The 19,759-nt window shown below is 43.2% G+C and overlaps 2 protein-coding genes across 4 annotated transcripts in view; one reads left to right on the top strand and one right to left on the bottom strand.

Annotated features, from left to right (window-relative positions):
• The window catches only part of LOC119459443 (uncharacterized), a 307,019-nt gene that overhangs the window by 66,999 nt on the left and 220,261 nt on the right, over nt 1-19,759 (bottom strand). The window lies entirely within an intron of this gene.
• Nucleotides 1,528-19,759, top strand: part of LOC119457753 (translation initiation factor IF-2-like) — a 46,823-nt gene continuing 28,591 nt past the window's right edge. Inside the window, exons 1-5 of the mRNA XM_049670364.1 lie at nt 1,528-1,705; nt 9,761-9,814; nt 10,517-10,579; nt 13,054-13,098; nt 15,676-15,738. Coding sequence (XP_049526321.1) covers nt 1,627-1,705; nt 9,761-9,814; nt 10,517-10,579; nt 13,054-13,098; nt 15,676-15,738 — 304 coding nt within the window. The 5' untranslated portion in view covers nt 1,528-1,626. The remainder of the gene's footprint in view (nt 1,706-9,760; nt 9,815-10,516; nt 10,580-13,053; nt 13,099-15,675; nt 15,739-19,759) is intronic.

The raw sequence follows: 19,759 nt of genomic DNA, 5'->3' as shown, positions 1-19,759 counted from the left end.
GCGAAGAGAACACCAGAAATGTAGCATCTGCTTAGTAACGCGATATTTATAAACACGTCGGTGGAATTTTCTGTGAGAGAAAATTTCCGTATATATTTAGGAATGTGTATATCCCACGCCTTGTTATATGACATGCGGTATATACGGGTTATATTGCCAAACCATTCGATCCCTAAAGTTACTCATACCTTGTCTTACATTCTTGACAAAGTTATTCCTCGGAAATTTGAGAATGACTGCCCACAAACGAATGCCATGAAACAAAACACCGAGAGCGCATGCCTTTTATGTTAAATCTTTTCAGATTGAAATATTAAAAGTGCGACAGAATAACACAAACCCGAAAAATTATGGATTTTTTTTTGGCGCTGTGCACTACTTCCTGGATCAGCCCACGCACAAGGCCGCGTTTCTACCAAAACTCTCGCCGTCGTGCAAAGCATGCGCCACCAGCGTTTTTCGGTAAAGATTACGGTTAAATAAGTTGCAATTGCCGGGAAGCGTGAGAATAGCCAGGGATCTTTGAATGCTATCGCTTTCCACTCTTAAAGGCGAAGCTAAAGCGCTCTTCAAATTATTGTTTGCATCAGCCGCCAATAGTTCCTGCGAGCTGTTATGTTAGTTTGTTAGTTGGATTGTTTGTTTGTGTTTTGCCCAAAGTGAAATTAGTTCAACGTAACACTTGGACTTGTCTCACGGTGTTTAGTAGTATGTAATTGTGGTTTCAGTACATTAACAAATTGACGATCTGCCGTGCCCGGGGCGCGGCCACTGCGTATGGCCTCGGCCCCGGTGGTAGCCTTGGCTGAGTGTCAATCTGTGAGCAAATACAACGGGAGTAACTGGTGTATAGGTTCAAAGCCGGGCGAATGTCCGGATATGGGATACCTATCTGGGTGATCAGTATGGGGGGCGCCAGAAGCCGCTAGAAGGCAACGAGAACCACAGTAGTCTCACAGAAGAATGGATACAGGAGTAATGAGCATTTTCTATCTATAGAGAGATAAAAGAAAATAAGTATGGGGGATGAACACACAGGAGCTGACAGCGAAAGCATGCATATTGCGAGATCAAAGAAGTACCACTTGCAAAACGATAGAGAACGTTCCGTGAAGTGGAAACTTATCACGAACGATAGAAGATTGTTGCGACCTTTTAAACGCAATTGTTTTTGTCCGCGATGCCACATCTTCAGTGAGGTCCGGCTCACCAAAAAGTTTCGCACTTCAAATAGTTGCCTCCTTTCTTTGAGTTTGGTATGCCGGGTACGCGAACAGAATGTGATCGCAGGCAAATTTCACATCACAATAAAAAAAAAAAGCAAGAGGACAACACTTCATTTATATCCTGCCGGTTGACTTCAGCGAAAGCCTAATGAACCCTGAGTTCAATTCCAAGGCAGGGGTTCATTTAGAGGTGAAATGAGAAAGGACTAAGACGTAAACGAGCAACACAAAAGCAGTGACAGTCCCATTGTGCCTTGTTAAATAACAATGCTAGCCTCTTTTCATTTGCAGACGATGTTTCCCGCAGGCTGCGTCTGCAGCTCGGTACGCTCCCCAGACATGCGTGAAACGTACTGGCAAACACCTCGTATCGGCTGCCTATTCCAGTAAAGCAGGAAAAATGAAGGTCGCCTTAGTAACCGTCCCACTTGTTGTCGTCGTGATTGTTGTCACAGAAGTGCAGCTCGCTAACGCAAGAAGTGAGTAAACCTTAAGATTTCACGCCTTTTGTTGCTAGCAGTATGAAAATCACGCTCAACCAACATTTACTTGATTGGCAGTGTTGCCACAGCCGACGAAGCTGCCCGGGAATGGTGGCGGGACCAAGTCGCCAGTGTAGATGCACAGGCTACTTGTTGTAAGCGCTCGTATATCTTGAAGTGGTAAAATGCGTTAAGAACAGTCGCATATCTGAATCAAAATTTAGTTTAACGTACCTGTTACAGACCGTGAGCACCTTCACCAACAGTATATCAGAGCATTCATGTAGTCAACGAGTGCCCGCACCGAGCAAAGCCTGTGCTCGAATGGATAGAGTATCTCCTCTTGTTGGCAGTGCGACTGACACGCTCAGTGACGTCACCTTAACTACTTCAGCGACGGGGGGAGAGGGAAGAGTGATGAGAAGGGATGTATGTAAGCCCATGTTCCCTTTCTACACCTCACTGAGATTCACTCTGCTCAGCATCGCTTATGTACCGACAAGTAGTGCCCAGCAAGGTGTGACACGTTTTCTAAAGAGTTACAGCTATATTACATCCTCTTGAAAGTAAATAGCGAATGAAGCGCAAACATACTAGTGCACCCTTAACGTTTCTGACACGCACTGCGCCTTTCACATGTCACAAGCATCGATGTGTTTTCTTAACACCAGGGTAGCAAGCTAGGTGCCTTTCATGGTGAATCTGGCTTACTGCCTTACCGTTTCTCCTTCTGTCTCTACAACCGGTCACACACTTCACAGCCTTAGTCAATTGTCGCGCGGATACCTATCAGCACACCTTAAGTATGCTCTTGAGTAACTCCCTAGCCGTGGGTGGTGTAAGTTCACAGACTCCAGCAAGGTATTTAGCGAAGGGGCAGCGAAACGTTTCAGCTGTCCCGAGACAGCAGCACTAACCCGCAGCGGGTCATTAGCGAAGACTATGGTAGTAAGCGGATGGAGGAAAAAAATTAGCGTAGGACATTTACCAGCAAACAAGAGGAATGAGTGAGTAGGCCACTTTTGAGGGAAAGAAATACAGTGACTGAATATACAGCCGACGGTGTATTAAAGATAGGAAAGGAGCAAATTAGAGAGGAGGTAAAGAGACGATTTAAAGCAAGACCATTGGCAGTGGACCGATTATCAATGTACAAAAAAAAAAAAAAAAACGTCGCATAGCTTCAAAATACCGAGAGCGAGTCAAGTCTTTTCATGCTTTTTTATGCGCAATTTTATTAGGAAGTGCTCTTTCTGATATTTGTTATTTGTGCTAGGGTTTCTCATGGAGTTGTTGGTTGTGTTGTCATGGAGTTGGAATTATTTGTTTCTTTTAGTATATTTCGCACACTGCAGTCGTTTCATGACGCGTTTCCTCGGAAGCACGACTTCGATTTCCGGTGATCGTGGTGTGCATTCGTTTTATTACGCTAAGCCTTTATGACCTAGGTGTCGGGACTTTGCGTTACATCACGGCCTCTTGTAACTTCAATGCTACTGGTAACATAACGCTCGAAGCATCGCAAGCAAAAAATATAAACAACGTTTATGAATTAACTTAGGTAGGAATCAAGAACCCCATATCGCTGAAGCGGGTGCTCTGCAGCTATTTGTTAACCACGTTGCATCCACGGGGAAACGTAGTTTCCCTGTAGGTGTACTCTGGGAGATCACAAAGTGATTCTAACGCGTCACAATCACGGTACCAACTGAAAATATCAAAATATTTCGTATTTAAAGTTAAGCCTTAGGAGTACCAGAGATGCAGATGTCGATAGGAGCCTTGGAGTTAGTGGCTCATAGCCACTCTGGTGGATTGGCAAAGAAACGAGTAGTTAAATATAAGAAAGAAGAAATGTACGAAATATGGCCACAAAGTTCTGTGGTTAGGTAGGTTAGGATCAAAAGAAGAAAAGTCAGAAGAATGAATATGTGAAAATGCAACACTCCACCAAGGAACACTCCACCTCAATGTCTTCTCTCATCTCATAAAGAAAAAAAGTTACTTGGTAACCTTACTGGGCTCAACAAGATAATTTTACCAGTTCACATTTAATTTACGTTAGTTTAAAATATGATTTTTTGACACGAGACAGTAAAAGTACAGAAGGGCATATTGATAAAGCAACAGCGTACTTGGTCTTATCCTGGCAATTCCCAGCCCCGAATCGTATGACAGCCGTGTCAGCGAGTCAGATTAAGAATCCCCATGAAATTGGATTCCTCTAAAAATTGCTTCTGAGCCGTTTCGCTATTCTCTGGATAAACGAAAGCAAATAGTAAGCTTCAAGGCTAAATACAATAACACAGTGCAGCTTGGATCGATGCTCGCCTCCGAGCTCTATGCGTATCTCTAGCATACGCACAGCTAATGTATGTCTCGGCTGAAACCAAAATGCTCCCGCAATAACAATCCCCGGCCATCACAGTCACTCATTTACATTCTGCTGTCGATGTGTGCAACGTCGGAGTGGTTCTTCCTAACTCATGCATCTGATGGCCGGGACAACTATGAAATTCACCATGTCAGTGATAACTAGTATCTCATTTACAATGAGCATGCATGCTTTGCAAGGTCGCTAAAGAACAACAGAAGTTGAGCGGTGCATAGCGATGTTCAAGGAAAGGCCAATGTCGAGCATTTTTTGTGTAAACAATTGCCTGGTCGCATGACCGGGTAGGTAGTTTCTGTAAAGAATTAAATTGCAGTGAAGCTGCTAACACGGCTTCCATCACTAGGTGCTGCTGAGTATTTGCATTCCTTCTTTTTAAAATTTTTCTTCACCATATGGGGCGCTTTGGCAATACGATGAGACAGTGCTAATGCTCAGGTAATGGAAGGCTGATGACGGCCACAAGATAATGATGATGACTGCGTCGGCGAATGGAAAACGACATGCAACGTCCATTTATGTTTAGCGTTTAACTGCTGCCACAGCAAGAAGTAGACGGTAAGCTATAATAGTATTATAGGACAAGAGGAAACACCACAAGTTAGGAACTCTTGGTATTGCCGTAAACTGCGCAATATACGTTGCGAACACCATCAGAGGTCACGGGCGGTAAAAGTTTGCTAGAAAACAATAGAAGCTACAATCATAGAAGACCAGAAAGGCGCTGTTCATTTCGCTAAGAAGCAATCAGCGTGTAAATCTATACGTGCAGGATGCAGAAACTGCGGTCATAGTGCATGTTCTATTTCAGTGGTGCTCAAAACACCTGCGTTAGGCCCCGATTTACATGTACGCGAACAATAGCTAACCGACACAATTGTAAATTTCATAGAAACTTGAGTATTCTTTTTTTAAAGTTGACATGAAGCCAGTAGGGAAAAAGAAGCGTATGACCCAATATTCCTCGGGTAAAAGACGCATTTGCCATTTGTGATGTGGAATACTATTGTGAGCAGGTTTCACGTATCCTCGGTAACTAAGTATCGCTGAAAACAAACACGGCGACCCAAGTGAGACTACAGTTGACGTCACAAGTGAGGTGCTGACGAAAGAGTGTGCCCGAGAGGTGCAAAAGAGATAGGCTTCTCTCTCTCGTAGCTTAGCATATTGAGATTGGAAGCAGAAAGTGATTTTAAATGGCGGTAGCTTTTTACAGATCAGAAACGAGTCTTCCTTTCTTTCAGTCGTTGGTCTCCTACACAGATGGGTGATCAATGGGGGCGCCGATTGACGTATCTCGAAAGGGACTTGCGTGTCCAACTGAACTCCTGGCAAGGCGTCCCACATATATTTCTGCAGCTATCTCTTCGACCGCTCGCTTCTCTCTTCGTCGCGTCTGTGTAACGAGCTCTCTTTCCTTACCTTCTCTTCTACAGTCTAAGAACATAAAGAGAAACCCGTATTTATTTCCTTCGTAGCTTCGTGGCATAGCCAGGTGGATAAAAATATTTTCCCTTTCATGCACGTCCCTTCACGTTATAGCAAGTTCCCGCATAACTGATTTGCCATATTCAGTATTCCTGTATCTCGAATTGTCGATTAATTCACTGTCTTGCTACGATCTGCTAGCCTCCTGGGTAGCTGAGACGGTAGAACGACCGCCCTGGAAAGGCGATGGTGCCGGATTTGATCCCTGTATGAAGACGAATATTCATTCAACTGCGAAGCTTGCTTTCTTTTGTAGCTTTTGACAGTTTCTCCCTTCCCAAAATACAAATTGCACCAAAAACGCAAACGCGCTCTATTGCATTAGTAGTGAGCTTAGCTGTACTATCAAATAGTCCTGTATTTTTCAGAAGGTATTCATTTATTTTATCACTAATTGTCTGACAATGAAGTAGCTACGTGTCACTATGCGGCTCTTTTTTCAGAGTGCTTTTACTCCATCGGGGATAAGGTCAATGGACACTGCCGCTTACGGGTGGCGCAGCAGCACTAGAGTAATTCAACCCTATTCGGCCATGTACGAGTAACTACCGCAATGCACTTGTGTATTTCAGATTGGTAGTAGAATTGCAGTGGTGCACTTTTGCACTGTCCCTGATAGGGCAAATGGGAATTGCAATGGTGCAGTTCTAACTTTGTCACAGCTGTTTATTTCAGCTTCGGTCGAACTTGTAAAAAATAGTAATTAAGCACATGTTTCAGAAATTTTAAGAGCAGGGGTATCCGAGTTCGAAAAATTGTAGATATGCCTACGTATGTGGCATTGCTCATACCAGGCTGTCCGGTGCATTGTACATATGTCAAATGCCTAAAACACACTCTCATACACGTAAACACTTTACGTATCCAAATATGTGAATTACCCTTTTTTCGTATTGGAGGGTGCTTTTAAATTTTTTGTTATGCATACAATGTAATGGAGAGCCTGGAATGAGCGCTGCCACATATGAGGGCATATGTACCACCCTTCAAAATTGATCATCTCTGCACATAAATTTTCTAACACAAACCTTCAGTGACTACTCTTTTACGAGGTGGCGCGAAGCTGTATGAAATATTCAAAATCTTCACAAAACCTTGAAATAAACATTTAGCGCGTAAAAAGGAAACGCATGATTCTAAGTCATATGTACCCTGAATAAAAATTCACCCGCACATAATCAAAGGCGTGCACATTTTGTGGAACTTGAGCCAAATTCTACTAATGCAGACATGAACAAATGAAGGATGATTTATTACCGAAAAAATCCAAAGTTAGTGCGTCCAAATATTGAGCTCTAGTGTTTAAGGTAACGCTTACACAAGTAGGAATTGCGGTATACACGCAATGCCTGCGGGCACTAAAGACAGTGCTACTTATGTTATTAAGATTTGCAGCAGTAACATAAAAATCAGGAAGAGACGCTGCAAGATGAAGTGACATCACAAGCCACTCCACTGTTTGGGGCTTAAGATACACATCTTGCCCTCGGTTGGTACAAGAGGTAGTTATTTGCGTTCAAAATTACGTGGTAACTTTAAAGCATGCGACATTTTATACTATTGCAGTTGTTAGCGTAAAAATGATGTTTGACAGTCATCAATTAATTATCAGTCTTTTGACAAAGAAGAGATTCTAGCATATAGTGAAAATTGTAGAGTATAAAACATTTGCATAGCGCAAGCACCCATTAGCCCTCCTACAGTAGCTAGATCATCTCTTTGAGCAAAGGTGCTGAAAGCGAACGCCAAACAATGCTGTCAAACATCAGCCAGGAGCAGTTCAACATGCTTGCTGCCAATGAAAAACTTTCTTCGTCTACTGGAATTTTTCCCAAGCAAAAATTCCTTAGATAGGTGCACTAGGTAGCCAGGTATCGACCAAAGGTTTACGCAGATGATTTTTCGCGTAATATATGTGGATTTCTCCTCACCACAAATTAGAACAAACAAGAACGGTAAATTAAGTTCGATTGTTATTTTAGGAGAAAAGAAAACAGAAGACATTTCAATGAATGGACGCAGAAATATTTTTGAATCTTCATATTGCTCATTGTGGCTAGCGGAACAATTCAGCCTGGACCTGCGTACCCCCAACTCTTTCTTTCCATGCTTATTGCTTTTTCCAGTGCTGCCAGAGAGATCAGCTGTCTGACTCCAGCTCTGTTGCTGTAGCTATTTCTAAGTTTCAACGCCGCCTATATGTCGCTGGCAAGACGTTAGTCTAAAAGCTTTATTGGGCAAGTTGGCACCTCTGTATATCTCACTGCGTTGTCCGTCACCGCAAAATTCAGCTGAGGAGAAAACTTAGTACTGCGGCCGCCAAATCAGTTATTCAACTTCAATGATTTTCAACTCATGGGAATTGGCTAAGCCATCGGACAAGATGCCGATCGCTCCACTGCGCTGTGGCACCCTTCTTCAAGTAGGGACTCGAACATAGGATGTGTTTATTCTGAACCAGCTGCTTTATTTACTGCGTCATGGTTGTTTCATTGAAATGGTGGAATAGGAACATGGTATGCTGCTCGGTGCATGCGTGGTAAGGTCACATACATAATGTATGAACATGCTTCACTGAGGACTATACAGACGTTATAGGCACTGCAAGGCTATGCGCGATAAAGAAAGGCAAATTTATTTGTGCGTGCATTCGGATTCCTACTGTGCTGAATAATAAGCCTGAAACACTATTCGAAGAAAATGTCAGTGAATGAGCGATGTCAGCGCATAATAATGAAGGCGTTGTAGACACGTAAACTTTTCAATGGGAAGTGCTCGTGTAACGGTGTTTATCAGAGCAAATAAGTATTTCTCTCCACTATAACCATTACATCTCGGTCGCTCTCAAAAGCAAAAAAAAATATATTGTTTCGAAATTTCCTCTGGAGCATTTGACAAATCACGAGTAACACGTGTGAAGGGTTCGTCAATTTTGTCTCATACGATTAGGAATAGCCAAAGTGGCCACTCTAGCTGTTTTAGCACTACCTTTTGTCTATTGAGCCACGGCCGCTGGATAAAAAAAAAGGTGTCCAGCTGCCGTGATTGAGCTATGCTGATTGTGTAGTCTTGAAAGTTTTTGGCGAAAGCTGCACTTTTGCGCTTTTGAGGCTGCGTGAATGCATGCATGGTGCGCCATTCCCTAAAGCCGCTTTGAAAGCGCTTCTTAGAGGTTTGATCTAGAGGAAGAGTCAAAGTAGAAGTGCCGCCATTTCATTCCTGGACTTGAGAGAAGATGGAAGAGCCAATGGGATAAACGACGTTGAGAAAAATCGCAGACAACACAGTTAACGTGGCACTAGATAGCATTCTTGATTATTCTATATGACATTTGACATTTTGAACTGCAATTACTATTTACCCACCTTTGCGGAGCTGGTAACTTCATTGGCCTTCTGTGGTGTAGGTCGGGTGCATTCTTGGCGGCGGCTTCTTTTTTTGACAATTATAAGACGAAAAGCTGCGGCTCATTATCTTCGAAACTACCCGTCCAGCAGAGCATAAATAACGTGACCAACTGACCTTCATAATTACATGTTTCAATCATACATAGCAAAGGGACAGTGAGCGACACGAAGACGACACGCAACGTAGTCATGAGTGAGCACATCTGCAAAAGAAAATAATGCAGACATAGCTATAAGGTTGAATAGGGGCTCTGTCTTTGTCGAAGAAGTCACCCTAAGGAATGCCATGTTCAGGAAGGATGACAGTTTCATTGCTCCAGTGCATCGGTAAATGCATTACGTCCGAGAATTTTGTCTATTCTGCTTAACCTGCACATTTTTGTTACGGCTAACACGCAGTCTCACCTACACTTGTTTCCTTTCAAAATAGGGGACCATTAGCAATGCATATACGCCAAACCATAATTATCTAATCTGCGTGCACACGTGACTACGTAGTACATGAAAACATGTTCGTACAGACTATGTGATCGTTGAAAACACTGCAGTAGCTTCAAGTACTTCCGATTATCTTGAAGAAAATGTGCAGAAAACTTAATCTTAAAAAAAGTGCAGAGAATTTCACTGGTGTGCGTAGCTGCTTGTAGATAACCACATTTGTTGATTCCAAGGGTTTAAAGCATCCCACGCTAACTGTAAGTTACTTTTAACCAGCGTTGTTTACAACACCCCAGGTATTACATTAAAGCTTCATTATATACTTAGGTACATACAATGCGGCCGGCAGCCGTGGACGGCAACAAGGGTCGAGTCCTTCGAGTGAGTACATTTGCGACCCTGATACAAAACTGTATGCTGCTCTAATGTCAAACTGATGCAACGAGGACCTGACATTTGATGTTTCCAGGTCACCGTATTTTAGTAGTCCCCCGGGTACTTGAATCTAAAAAAAGTCTATAGATTGTTGCTTTTGCTTAGAGAAACAACTGATGCGGGTATAAATGGCTTTTCTTTGTGCGATAGGCACCAGATAACGCTCTTCTCAATCAAGAAGAAAATTATTACCAGAATTTGTTTAGCATGAAGACCAGTGGAATAAGATAGCCTAGAAACGAGGAAAGAGATATTGTTGTGGCAGTTTTGTCCACTGAAGCGGAATGCAGCCAATGAGAGATTTTTTGTGGTGTAGGTATTCCACAGTGACTGGTGGGCTACTTTGAAAAGGTGCATTGAAGACGACTCTTATTACGGAGCCTTGCTGCACTTTCTGTATATTACGTGTGGTGTGGCATCCTTTTATTCATTTTGTCAGCGCTGCTGTATCTAAAGGCATCCCACATGAAATAAATGTTTGTAAATGTTCATTTGATTATGCATATTAGTAGCCACTCCCTAATTTTGATGTATTTCTGGGAGAACATTCAAGATTTTGTTAGGTTCTTTGAGCAGTGTTTTCAAAATTTAATGGAATAAACCTGGGTACATATGTCGTACGTGCGCTTTTGTGCCACGTGATTCAAGGAACGGAACGGAAACCTACCGGAACAAGGAACTCACGAAAGCCATCAGGGGTGCGGAATCCGAGTGAGTACACTTTCCACATTCTCACGAAGGCAAGTCATTCAATAATGTTTGAGAGGTACTAAAATTACGTCGCAGAGAAGAGTGCCTGCTGTGCAGATTATTGCAAAAGCACGAATGTCCACAGTTTCATTTTTTTTTACACAAAGCATTGGTACACATCCACGTGTGGCTGTTACTTGAGCTTGACGCATGCAGAAGCCGTACTTACATCTCAATCTTCCAGGAATTTTATGAAAAGCACTTCTTATCAAAAGAACTTATGTATGGAAAACAAGTTGAAGAAAAGTTTTGAAAAGCCTGAGAAACTGGGAGGTTTTTTTAGCACAGTTATTATCATATTTGAACTACAGAGCTCACAGAGGTGGTTAGTGCTGCCACTAAGAATAAAAATGGGCCGCGGGATAATTTAAAAAATTAGGAATGAGCTGTACACTATAAGAACATCAGGGAAAACCACACTAATTTACCCCAACCTCACCCTTCACTAAACATGGAACAAGCACGTGTCCTTCGCAAAGTTCAGACTAACACTCTCCTTAATCCACTAATGCTCTACAGCTTCGGATGGCGTAGCACAGCTCACGGCCCCAGATGTCCGGAGATAAGGGCAGATACAGAACGCATCCTGCACTCATTTAACACTGCCATTACCTCTCCTTATTTCACTTATACCCGTGCCACACAGGCAAAGTAAAGTTCACTTTGAGCGAGTGCACTTCAGCGCGCTGAGTGTCACTTTGGCGGTGCGCTGCTACACGAGAAAGAAAAGTGTTCTTTCATATTGATGGCCATGGCGACCGGGAGTCAGACGGGAAAGCACTTATTTATTAATATAAAAATGTGTGCACGAAAACAGTTTATTACTGTTAGAAACAACATTTACAATCCACCTTTACAAGCGCCGGCAACGACGGCAACTTGACCAGCAACAGTCAAAACAACTCGATCCGCCAAACAACTGTGCAGCCATTGCCCGGCGTGGTTGTGAACAGCCCGAGAGCGAGAGTAGTTCTTGCTGTTGTTGTTTGTTTACGGTGTGGCACATTTTCTTATCTTGTAACGTTAGCAATTTCAAACAATGTTATAAAAGATTACTCCTGACTCTTCATTGAATATCACTTTCTGTATCTTCTAAGCATTGCTAACGAGGCTACACACTTCGCCGCCGCGAAGTGAGCTCGCAGAACACACTCGCCTGCGAGTGCTCTCTGCAGCGAGTGTCACTGAGTGTTCCCGTGCGGCAGCCTGCGAATGACACTAGCCGCGAAGTGCACTCGCTCAAAGTGCACTTTACTTTGCCCGTGTGGCACGGGTATTACCCTCCCCCTTCATTCGGACTCGGCGGATCATCAGCGGGCCTTAGCAGAGCAAGCGCTCTGCTTTAGTGGGCCTTAGTGCTGGCCTTATTTAAAGGTTTTTTTCCTGCTCCTCCTCCATGGTCCAATGGGTAGATCATAGGGCTGCTGTGCAGAGGGAATTGCAAGGTTCCATTCCAACCATCGTACCAAGTTATGTCACCGGATATGGGCCACTCTTTAGTTAACCTCTTTGACGCAAACTTGGCTCAATGGGTATGTGGCACTGCAGTTATGCGCCGCTCTTCATAGAACCGTTGGTTCGGAACCTTGTTCCCTCAGTGCCGCAGCGCGATGCTCTACTCATTCCATAATTGAATATTCATTGAGCTAAGTTGGTGCTCAAAGGGTTAGCAACCGCAACCGCAACCAGGGTGAAGTTGCCAAAGAATACTAATCGCAATAAAAGAAAGTATCGTTTTTCACATTAAATTACGGAGGTTTACGTGCCAAAACCACGATCTGTTAATGAGGCACGCCGTAGTGAAGGACTCTGGAAAATTTCGACCACTTGAGGTTCTTTAACGTGCACCTAAATCTAAGTACACGGGTGTTTTCGCATTTCGCCCCCATCGAAGGGTGGCCGCCATTCGTCTTTCACAGTTCGCTCCTCTATTGAAAACCTGGAATGCTACCAGTGAGCGTAGTTATTTCACCATCGTGTGTCAGAAAACTAAGACAACAAACATGCGCATGGCATACAAGCATACAAAGCGTGACGTACTCAGAAAAGGGCCGGGCCGGGCCTGGGTCTCGCCGTAAAACTTTTGGTCGGGCTCGGGCGGGCCGCTCTACGTAAAAACGGGCCATAAATTCGGCCCATGCAGTGCTCTACATCTATCACATAAGTTCACAGGAATGTCGATGCTTTAGGAGGCAAACCATGGTGGAACAAAGAATGTCGCCGGGGCCAACGTCTTCAAAAGCACATTTATCTTCGCATACTTGCCTACCCTCCTTGTCGAAACATTAATTCCACTGACATTTCTTGTTCAACCACTGTTGCTTACTTTTGCTAAAACAGTAATTGAGAGAACGACTGTGGGCATTGACATGTGCCAATACCGACATTGAGAATGTTGACGATGGCCTTACACGTGCGTTTCTGTGTATCTTTAGGGGGACCTAGACGTCCCGTCAGAAAGCCAGGGGCACAAGTTTCAGGTGAGTAGTAATTATAGCTCGTTACAATATATATCCAGCCAAAGAAGATGAATCATGGCAGTCAATAGAAAATCACCAATAACGCTAACTAGATTGAGAAGGTGCAGACAGTACAGGAACGTTCCGAAATGCACATTAATACTAGTTGAGAAGTACAGATTTTTGGGCTATAGTTGATCTGATACTGATCCTAGAACCATAGCGCTTAAGCGACGCGGACACACACAGAAAACGACGTAGGATAGCTTTGAATCGAATGCTTTTGAACATTTAGTTGAACGTAAGCTCACCACTATCGTATGTCTTCACATGACCGCGTCACTTAGGCGCTATAGTGAGTATGACAAGCATCCGATGCTTACCGGAAATGTTTGCTTTTTACAGGCGAAGAAATAGTCATGAAGGATTCTCGAAATAATTCGGCAATTCTGCCCGAATGTGATGCATTGAAAGCAATACGAAGGCGTAGCGCTGCTCTGAAAACATCTCAACGCTGTCGGTAATGAGGAGCGGTGCCAGCGGCGTTTCAAGCGTCGCACCCTGATAGTAGACCGGATCAGATCGAAGGAAAACGGTTCGCGTTTGTCAGCATGCAAAGAAATAATTGTATAGTTTAGCTTGACGTTCAGTGCCTATTCCGATACGACCAAAGCATGCGCCGTGTATGGTATGCGCACGTCTGCTCACAGGGGAACGCTAATGTGGGTGCTCACAACGTTCATACCAGCAGCGGAAGCCAGAATACTGCCCTTGCCATGGTAGAGCCGGTCAAGCGGAGCTTGATTGTGGGTGACGTGCTAACTTGGGCTGGTTGTTGCATGTTTGAAGAAAACGAGTAACATCTGCTGAACAACGGTACGTGACTGAGATAGACGAAGCGCTGCTTCGTTAGGTTAGATTTGGCTAGGTTAGGCACTTCGTCTGTCTCAGTCACGTCCCGTTTTTCAGCGCTGTTACTGGTTTTCTTCAGACTTGATCGTGGGGCCACTCAGCTTCGTCGATTTCAAATCGAAACGCACGGCACATCTGCAGACCTCCCCTCCCACGCACGGTCCGCGCATGCGCATCGATATCAAGACAGCATATTAACGGCCATTAGTATAATTGCAATAGCAATAACAAAAATTGGACAAAAACGCGATTGTTCCTAAACTGTTGAATCAACTCCAAATCGATCAAATATCTCTAAGGAGTACATGGTTGATGCTTGAAAAATGATGAGATGCCCAGAACCTTCGATCTGTCTACCCATTGAAAAGCCTCCCGAGTTGCATACAGGCTAAACCACCCGAGACCATCGCTTTGCTAACGTCTGCATTCAGTTTCGCATTGTAAAGGCCACCGTATTCTTTACACTAGAGACAGGTGGTGGCTCCCATCCCACAAAAAAGTGAAATGCGCTCTCCCCAGCCTAAGGAGACGATGTCTTCGTTTCAATGGGTTAGCAATAGGAGTGTCAAAGTGGAAAAAAATGCGTGTGTGAAGTCGGGAAGCCCCTCACGTGGTACAGAGCAGAGGAGACATGGGAGAGCATAGAAGAGCGTGCACGTATATATGTGGATGACCACTGACGGTTGTCTGCTCCGTACCACCATCAATGGCACTTCGCTGCTCGAAGCGGTACGACGTCTGTTGAGCGAGCTCCTGCCCAACACATTCCAACGTGGTGAATGCAGTTTTAAATCATGAATCCAGGACATTAAAATGGTTCGACGTAATACTAACACATGTCTGTCGTATATACCGCTGAATCGCCACTGAATTTTATTCCCTAACAAGAGAATGGAAAGCCATAGAAGGCCACATGAGAAAACGTAATGTCCTATTTCTACAAAAACGCGACTACGTGAGCAAGTTGGCAGCATGATTTAGAAGAGAACAGTGCTAAAATAGAACAAAACGAAGAGGACGCTACACAGTGTACTGTCTACCAACTAAAAGGTTTGTTTTATGCAAGGTACCTTCTAAACCTTAGAAGGGGTCGGAAAGTAAAAGAGAAGAAATAACGCCTTTTACGAAATAAAGACTTGAGTTGGTAGTCAGCGCATCGTCTTGTGTGTTCTTTTGTCCTGCAGTTTAGTTCAAAAAGTCAGTTCTGTTTCCTAGCTCAGACATCGTCATCTGTTGGAGTAAGGTTATGACATTTAAAAAATTATATGAAAGCTTATAATAGGAGGTTGATAGTTCATTGGTAGAAAAAAAAAGATTGTTACATTGGCTGCAGGAGGAATTCTGGGAGTTCTGGCATTTCTGGGAATTTCAAGGGTATCGCAAAAGCCTCCGCATGCTTTTTGCACATACAGAACTTAATCACATAATTAAATTGTGTCCCAGGGTATATGGCACTTGTACGTGCTAGTTGACTCCAGAATGTACAGCATCGTATTCAAAGCTGGAAAGTTTGTTAAAGATTACGAGCCGTGAAGCTCGGAGACAGCTGCAGTAGCATCAAGCTACACCTACGTACGCTGTGCCACAATGACTATTCAGAGTGCTTTTGTACACATTTAACGGCGCTACAAATTTCGAAATTTCAGGAGCGAAGCGTGAAACAGATGTGTCTTTATATATTTATAGCAGGTCGAAACAGACCAACACATGGGAGGGGACGAGTCTCGAAGAAGCCTGCGAGGAAACCGGGTTAGTACAGCTCACCACCTGCGCTTAGATGCGATTTCTTTCTACGAATTTATGCCTGCAACAACCACCGCTAGACAAGCCTTCCTATAGCGCAGGAAAACTGTAAATTCTAGTGCTATGTATATTGTAACACAAATTGCTGTTGTAGCTACTTTATAAACTGCATTCGTGACTTAGTTATCATGTTCATTTCGCTTCTTGGCAATGGTGGTAAAATACATCCGTGAAGGCGATAAGCAAATTTATTTATTCAAAATATTGGCAATACGATTCATCGTCGGAACTCACGGTAACAAAGGGCATGCAATCGCTCGCTTTACGGTGGAAGAAATTGCGCCTCAATTTCGCTTATACAATTGTTAGGAATAATTCAAATGTACAACGTTCAATATACCTTAAACCTTTAACAACAAGATGCAAGCGGCGCCATCAACCCTTCTCTTTGACCTCACATTTTGCACATAGAGAACTGTTGTCAAGTATTTATTCCTTCCGCGAACTCTTGACTACTGGAACTATTTGTACTACCCAAATAATTTTGTTACTTATTAAGGTGAATTATTTTATTTCTCATTTGACTCAATGCTGATTCAAGATGCGTGTTTGATTGTTATATGATTGTTGAGTTAGTTGTGTTTTTGAATGCCGTGTTTGACCACCATGTGTGCTTTATTGTCGTTTGATTCTGTTACTATATTATCATGTATTACTTTATTCTTCGTGTGTGTATGATTGTTGTTCTTATTTACCCTGCTTGGACATGTACATGGTCCGCAACAATTTTACAAATAAATAAAGAAAAATAAAAGAGGACGGCGAGAAAAGCTCATACAGGGAGTAAGAAAAAATATGTATGAGGGCGATGCGGCGCCGCTATCTCGTTCACTGTACTCGAAAGAATCCGCATGACCCTCTATAATAGTACAAGCGAGCCTGCTGCATGAGAATGCAGAATTTTATTCAAGCACTTTTTCTAGCACGGATATTTAGTCTTGGTCAAAATAAAGATCGACGAACAGACGAAATTATTGTTCAATGTTTATTTCTTGTGAACTTTGGCAAGAATCCTGCAATATTTCTTGAAACGTTGGAAAATGCCTGCGCTAAGGTTGCATAAATAAAAAACAACTCTCGGTAAGTGAGTATGAGACCGGGCTAATGGGTGAGCTGCACTTGAACAAGATGGAACAAGTGGGTGCAATTCCAGTGGTTCAAGCAGTTCAAGTGGGTGCAGCGTTTTCGGGTAGGCTGCGAGACCCCACGGTCAAGGCAAGATCGGCACGCCCATCAACCTCACGCAAAGTTGGACACAGCGATCTCTGTGTTCTCTTGTGTGCAATGACCACCGAACGACTGCTGCAATGATATCAGATGCACTTGGTTTGAGAAAAGTCCGTTCAGTGCATGTTCACTAAACATTTCGAAATAAAAGAGTTTTGCGTCTAGATGGTGCCGTAACTGCTGACACCTGAGCAAAACTGCGATGAAAAGAATGTTGCAATTGGAAAACATTATACGACAGCAATGTAAGGTTTCAAAGGGCCGTCGGCGGTTATGAAACTTGAATTTATGAATGAGACATTGAGCTGATGTCGCGGAACACGGAGCGGAAAAATAAAGATGCGCCAAGGACCAAAACGCGCGCAGGAATAAAGCAAGAAATTTAAAATCGAAACCATCTTGAACGACTTCTTTTTAATGCCCCAGATTTGTGTGCCACAACTTTTTACATAAAAGTCCAACTGCCAATGCCGCTGGCTGCCTGGCTGGCCTGAACTGCCTGAAAGGTTGGGCGCGTAGCCTCCGACCAGATTTGTCGAAAGAAGGTCGCTGGATTCACGCTCTTGCCTACAATGCATTGTTAGCGCGTGAGGTTTAGCCACGCAATTACAGCACTGTGCTTAAACACCCTTTCTACTTTTCGTATTTACCGCCCCTCCCTCATTGCGACGTTTTCTCTTTTTCTTCTATTTTTACAAGTTCAAACACTACTTCTATGCAGGCAGCATTTCTAGCAACCTCACGACAATGAAAAACGAAACGACATCGCAGCAGCAGCGATTAACAGAAGAGTAGTTCGAAGGGTGTTTCTAACAATAGGAAAACAGGTGGAACTAGTTTGTTTCGTCTAAGGGGGTGCATATTAAAAGTGAGCTCATTGATGACTCTGAAAGTTTGTGAAGGGACTATTCTAAAGCATACTGCAAGAATCTTTCGGAGTAGACCTCGTCGGTAAATAAATACATGACTTTTTTATTCCTGCTCTAGGTTAGACAACTTAGTTGCAAACTGACACGAGGCTTTTGATACCATGACTTATAAGGATCGACCGTAACTGCCGACGCATGTCCTAAATTGTAGTCATTTCTGCAACTACGTTACGTCCTGAATTATTTCCTGTGTTAAGGATCTAAAGACTTACTGAATGTATAATATTAACCGGTAGATTGCAGGTATGCTGATGCTACATTTCAGTGTGTATGGTTGTCTCCCTTTTAAGTAGCATTTTATTATTCTCATGCAGATACAGTAATAGGAGTGAAGTCCAAGAAATATTTCAAACATCTAGGTGGACTCATCCATTATTACCACATCGTTGGAAACGACACGTGACTTTTTAGCTCTTATGGCCCCACAAGGGGGACCCTGGGGACCTGCGACCCACCAAACCGGGCCATGCAACTGCAGCGCTGATGGAATTCGGCATGCAAGCTTGCAGTCAGCCCTCTTCCGCGAGTTCCTTGCAGAATAAATTGGGCCAGGATCCCGCCTTCCCTGAGACCCCTCTGTATCCGCCCCTCGTTTACTATAACGTATAAAACATACCTGCGCCATTTTTGAAGAAATCTTATTTATGTTGGTACTGGAGTGCCATGTGGATTACGGATAGATATAACAGGGGCTGCTGAAGTAACATTGCGACAGAGAAAGCTTGCTCATCCATGTTTTCACTCTAAGGACAATCCTGGTGCCGTAAATCCGGGTGCCGTAATCGACCACGTCAAGCCTTGCTGGCTTTTCGTCCACGGTCCTCCACATCTGTTGTATGTTGGAATAAATTTTGATTTGATTTGATTTGAACAGAAGTCGGAACCAGTTGCAGGAAAATCGGAGCTGTGGTGCACACTTCTTTCTTTTTTCGCACAAATCTAAACCAACGAGTGGATGTATGAGCACGATAATTGACACTATTTCCTCTTGTGATGAGTTCTTGCCGCAAAATGTTGCGTAGCGCTAGCAGCTTTTTAAATATGTCTCCAAAGAAACCTGCTATCTAACAGCAGAATTTTAAGAACTTCTATTGACATTGAATAATGCCACACACACACAACGAAACTCGAACTGATTTTGTAGTAATAGCTAACCCAAGATTTACTACTGTGGTATTGCGAGTATTTACTATTGTTGACCAATGAGAGAACAATATATCAGAAGTGCTGCAATTCCAGAAGTGTTGAAAATACAACAGATTGACTAGATGTATATTTTTAGGTGGCAGAAATAATCACGCAACGAACATGCCGGCACAACACCAAACTACTTCAGGACATGTGGGCGAGTGCAGTTACCACCTTCGGTGCTAAATCGAAGCCAGCTGTGGTGTATTTTTGAGATCTGAAAAATTGCTTTTGATTCTTGTTGTTTTAGCTGTTTTTTTTAATCCAGGTCGCGTACTACGATATATTTTCTCGTACTTTTGTTTTATATTGATGGCGCAATAAAAACTATACCGCTCCTAAACAAACAAGGTTATTTGCGCCGCACTTTAACAAATCCCCCACGCGATACTAAACTGCTTTTATCATCATCATCATCATCATCATCATCATCATCATCATCATCATCATTCTCAGCCTATTTTTATGTCCACTGCAGGGCCCGGCGATCTACAATTACCGCTGTCTTGCGCTAGCTGATTTTAATTTCCACCTGCCTTTATATGTCAGTGCATATGTCAAGCAATGTCACTGCCTTTATATGAAACATTAATTCGCCCCATTCTAGAACACGCCTCAGTGGT

This window comes from Dermacentor silvarum, chromosome 7 (assembly GCF_013339745.2).
Source record: "Dermacentor silvarum isolate Dsil-2018 chromosome 7, BIME_Dsil_1.4, whole genome shotgun sequence".
NCBI classification, from domain to species: domain Eukaryota; kingdom Metazoa; phylum Arthropoda; class Arachnida; order Ixodida; family Ixodidae; genus Dermacentor; species Dermacentor silvarum.
The sequence above is the reverse complement of the archived record's forward strand: the minus strand, read 5'-3'. Positions and strand labels throughout refer to the sequence as shown.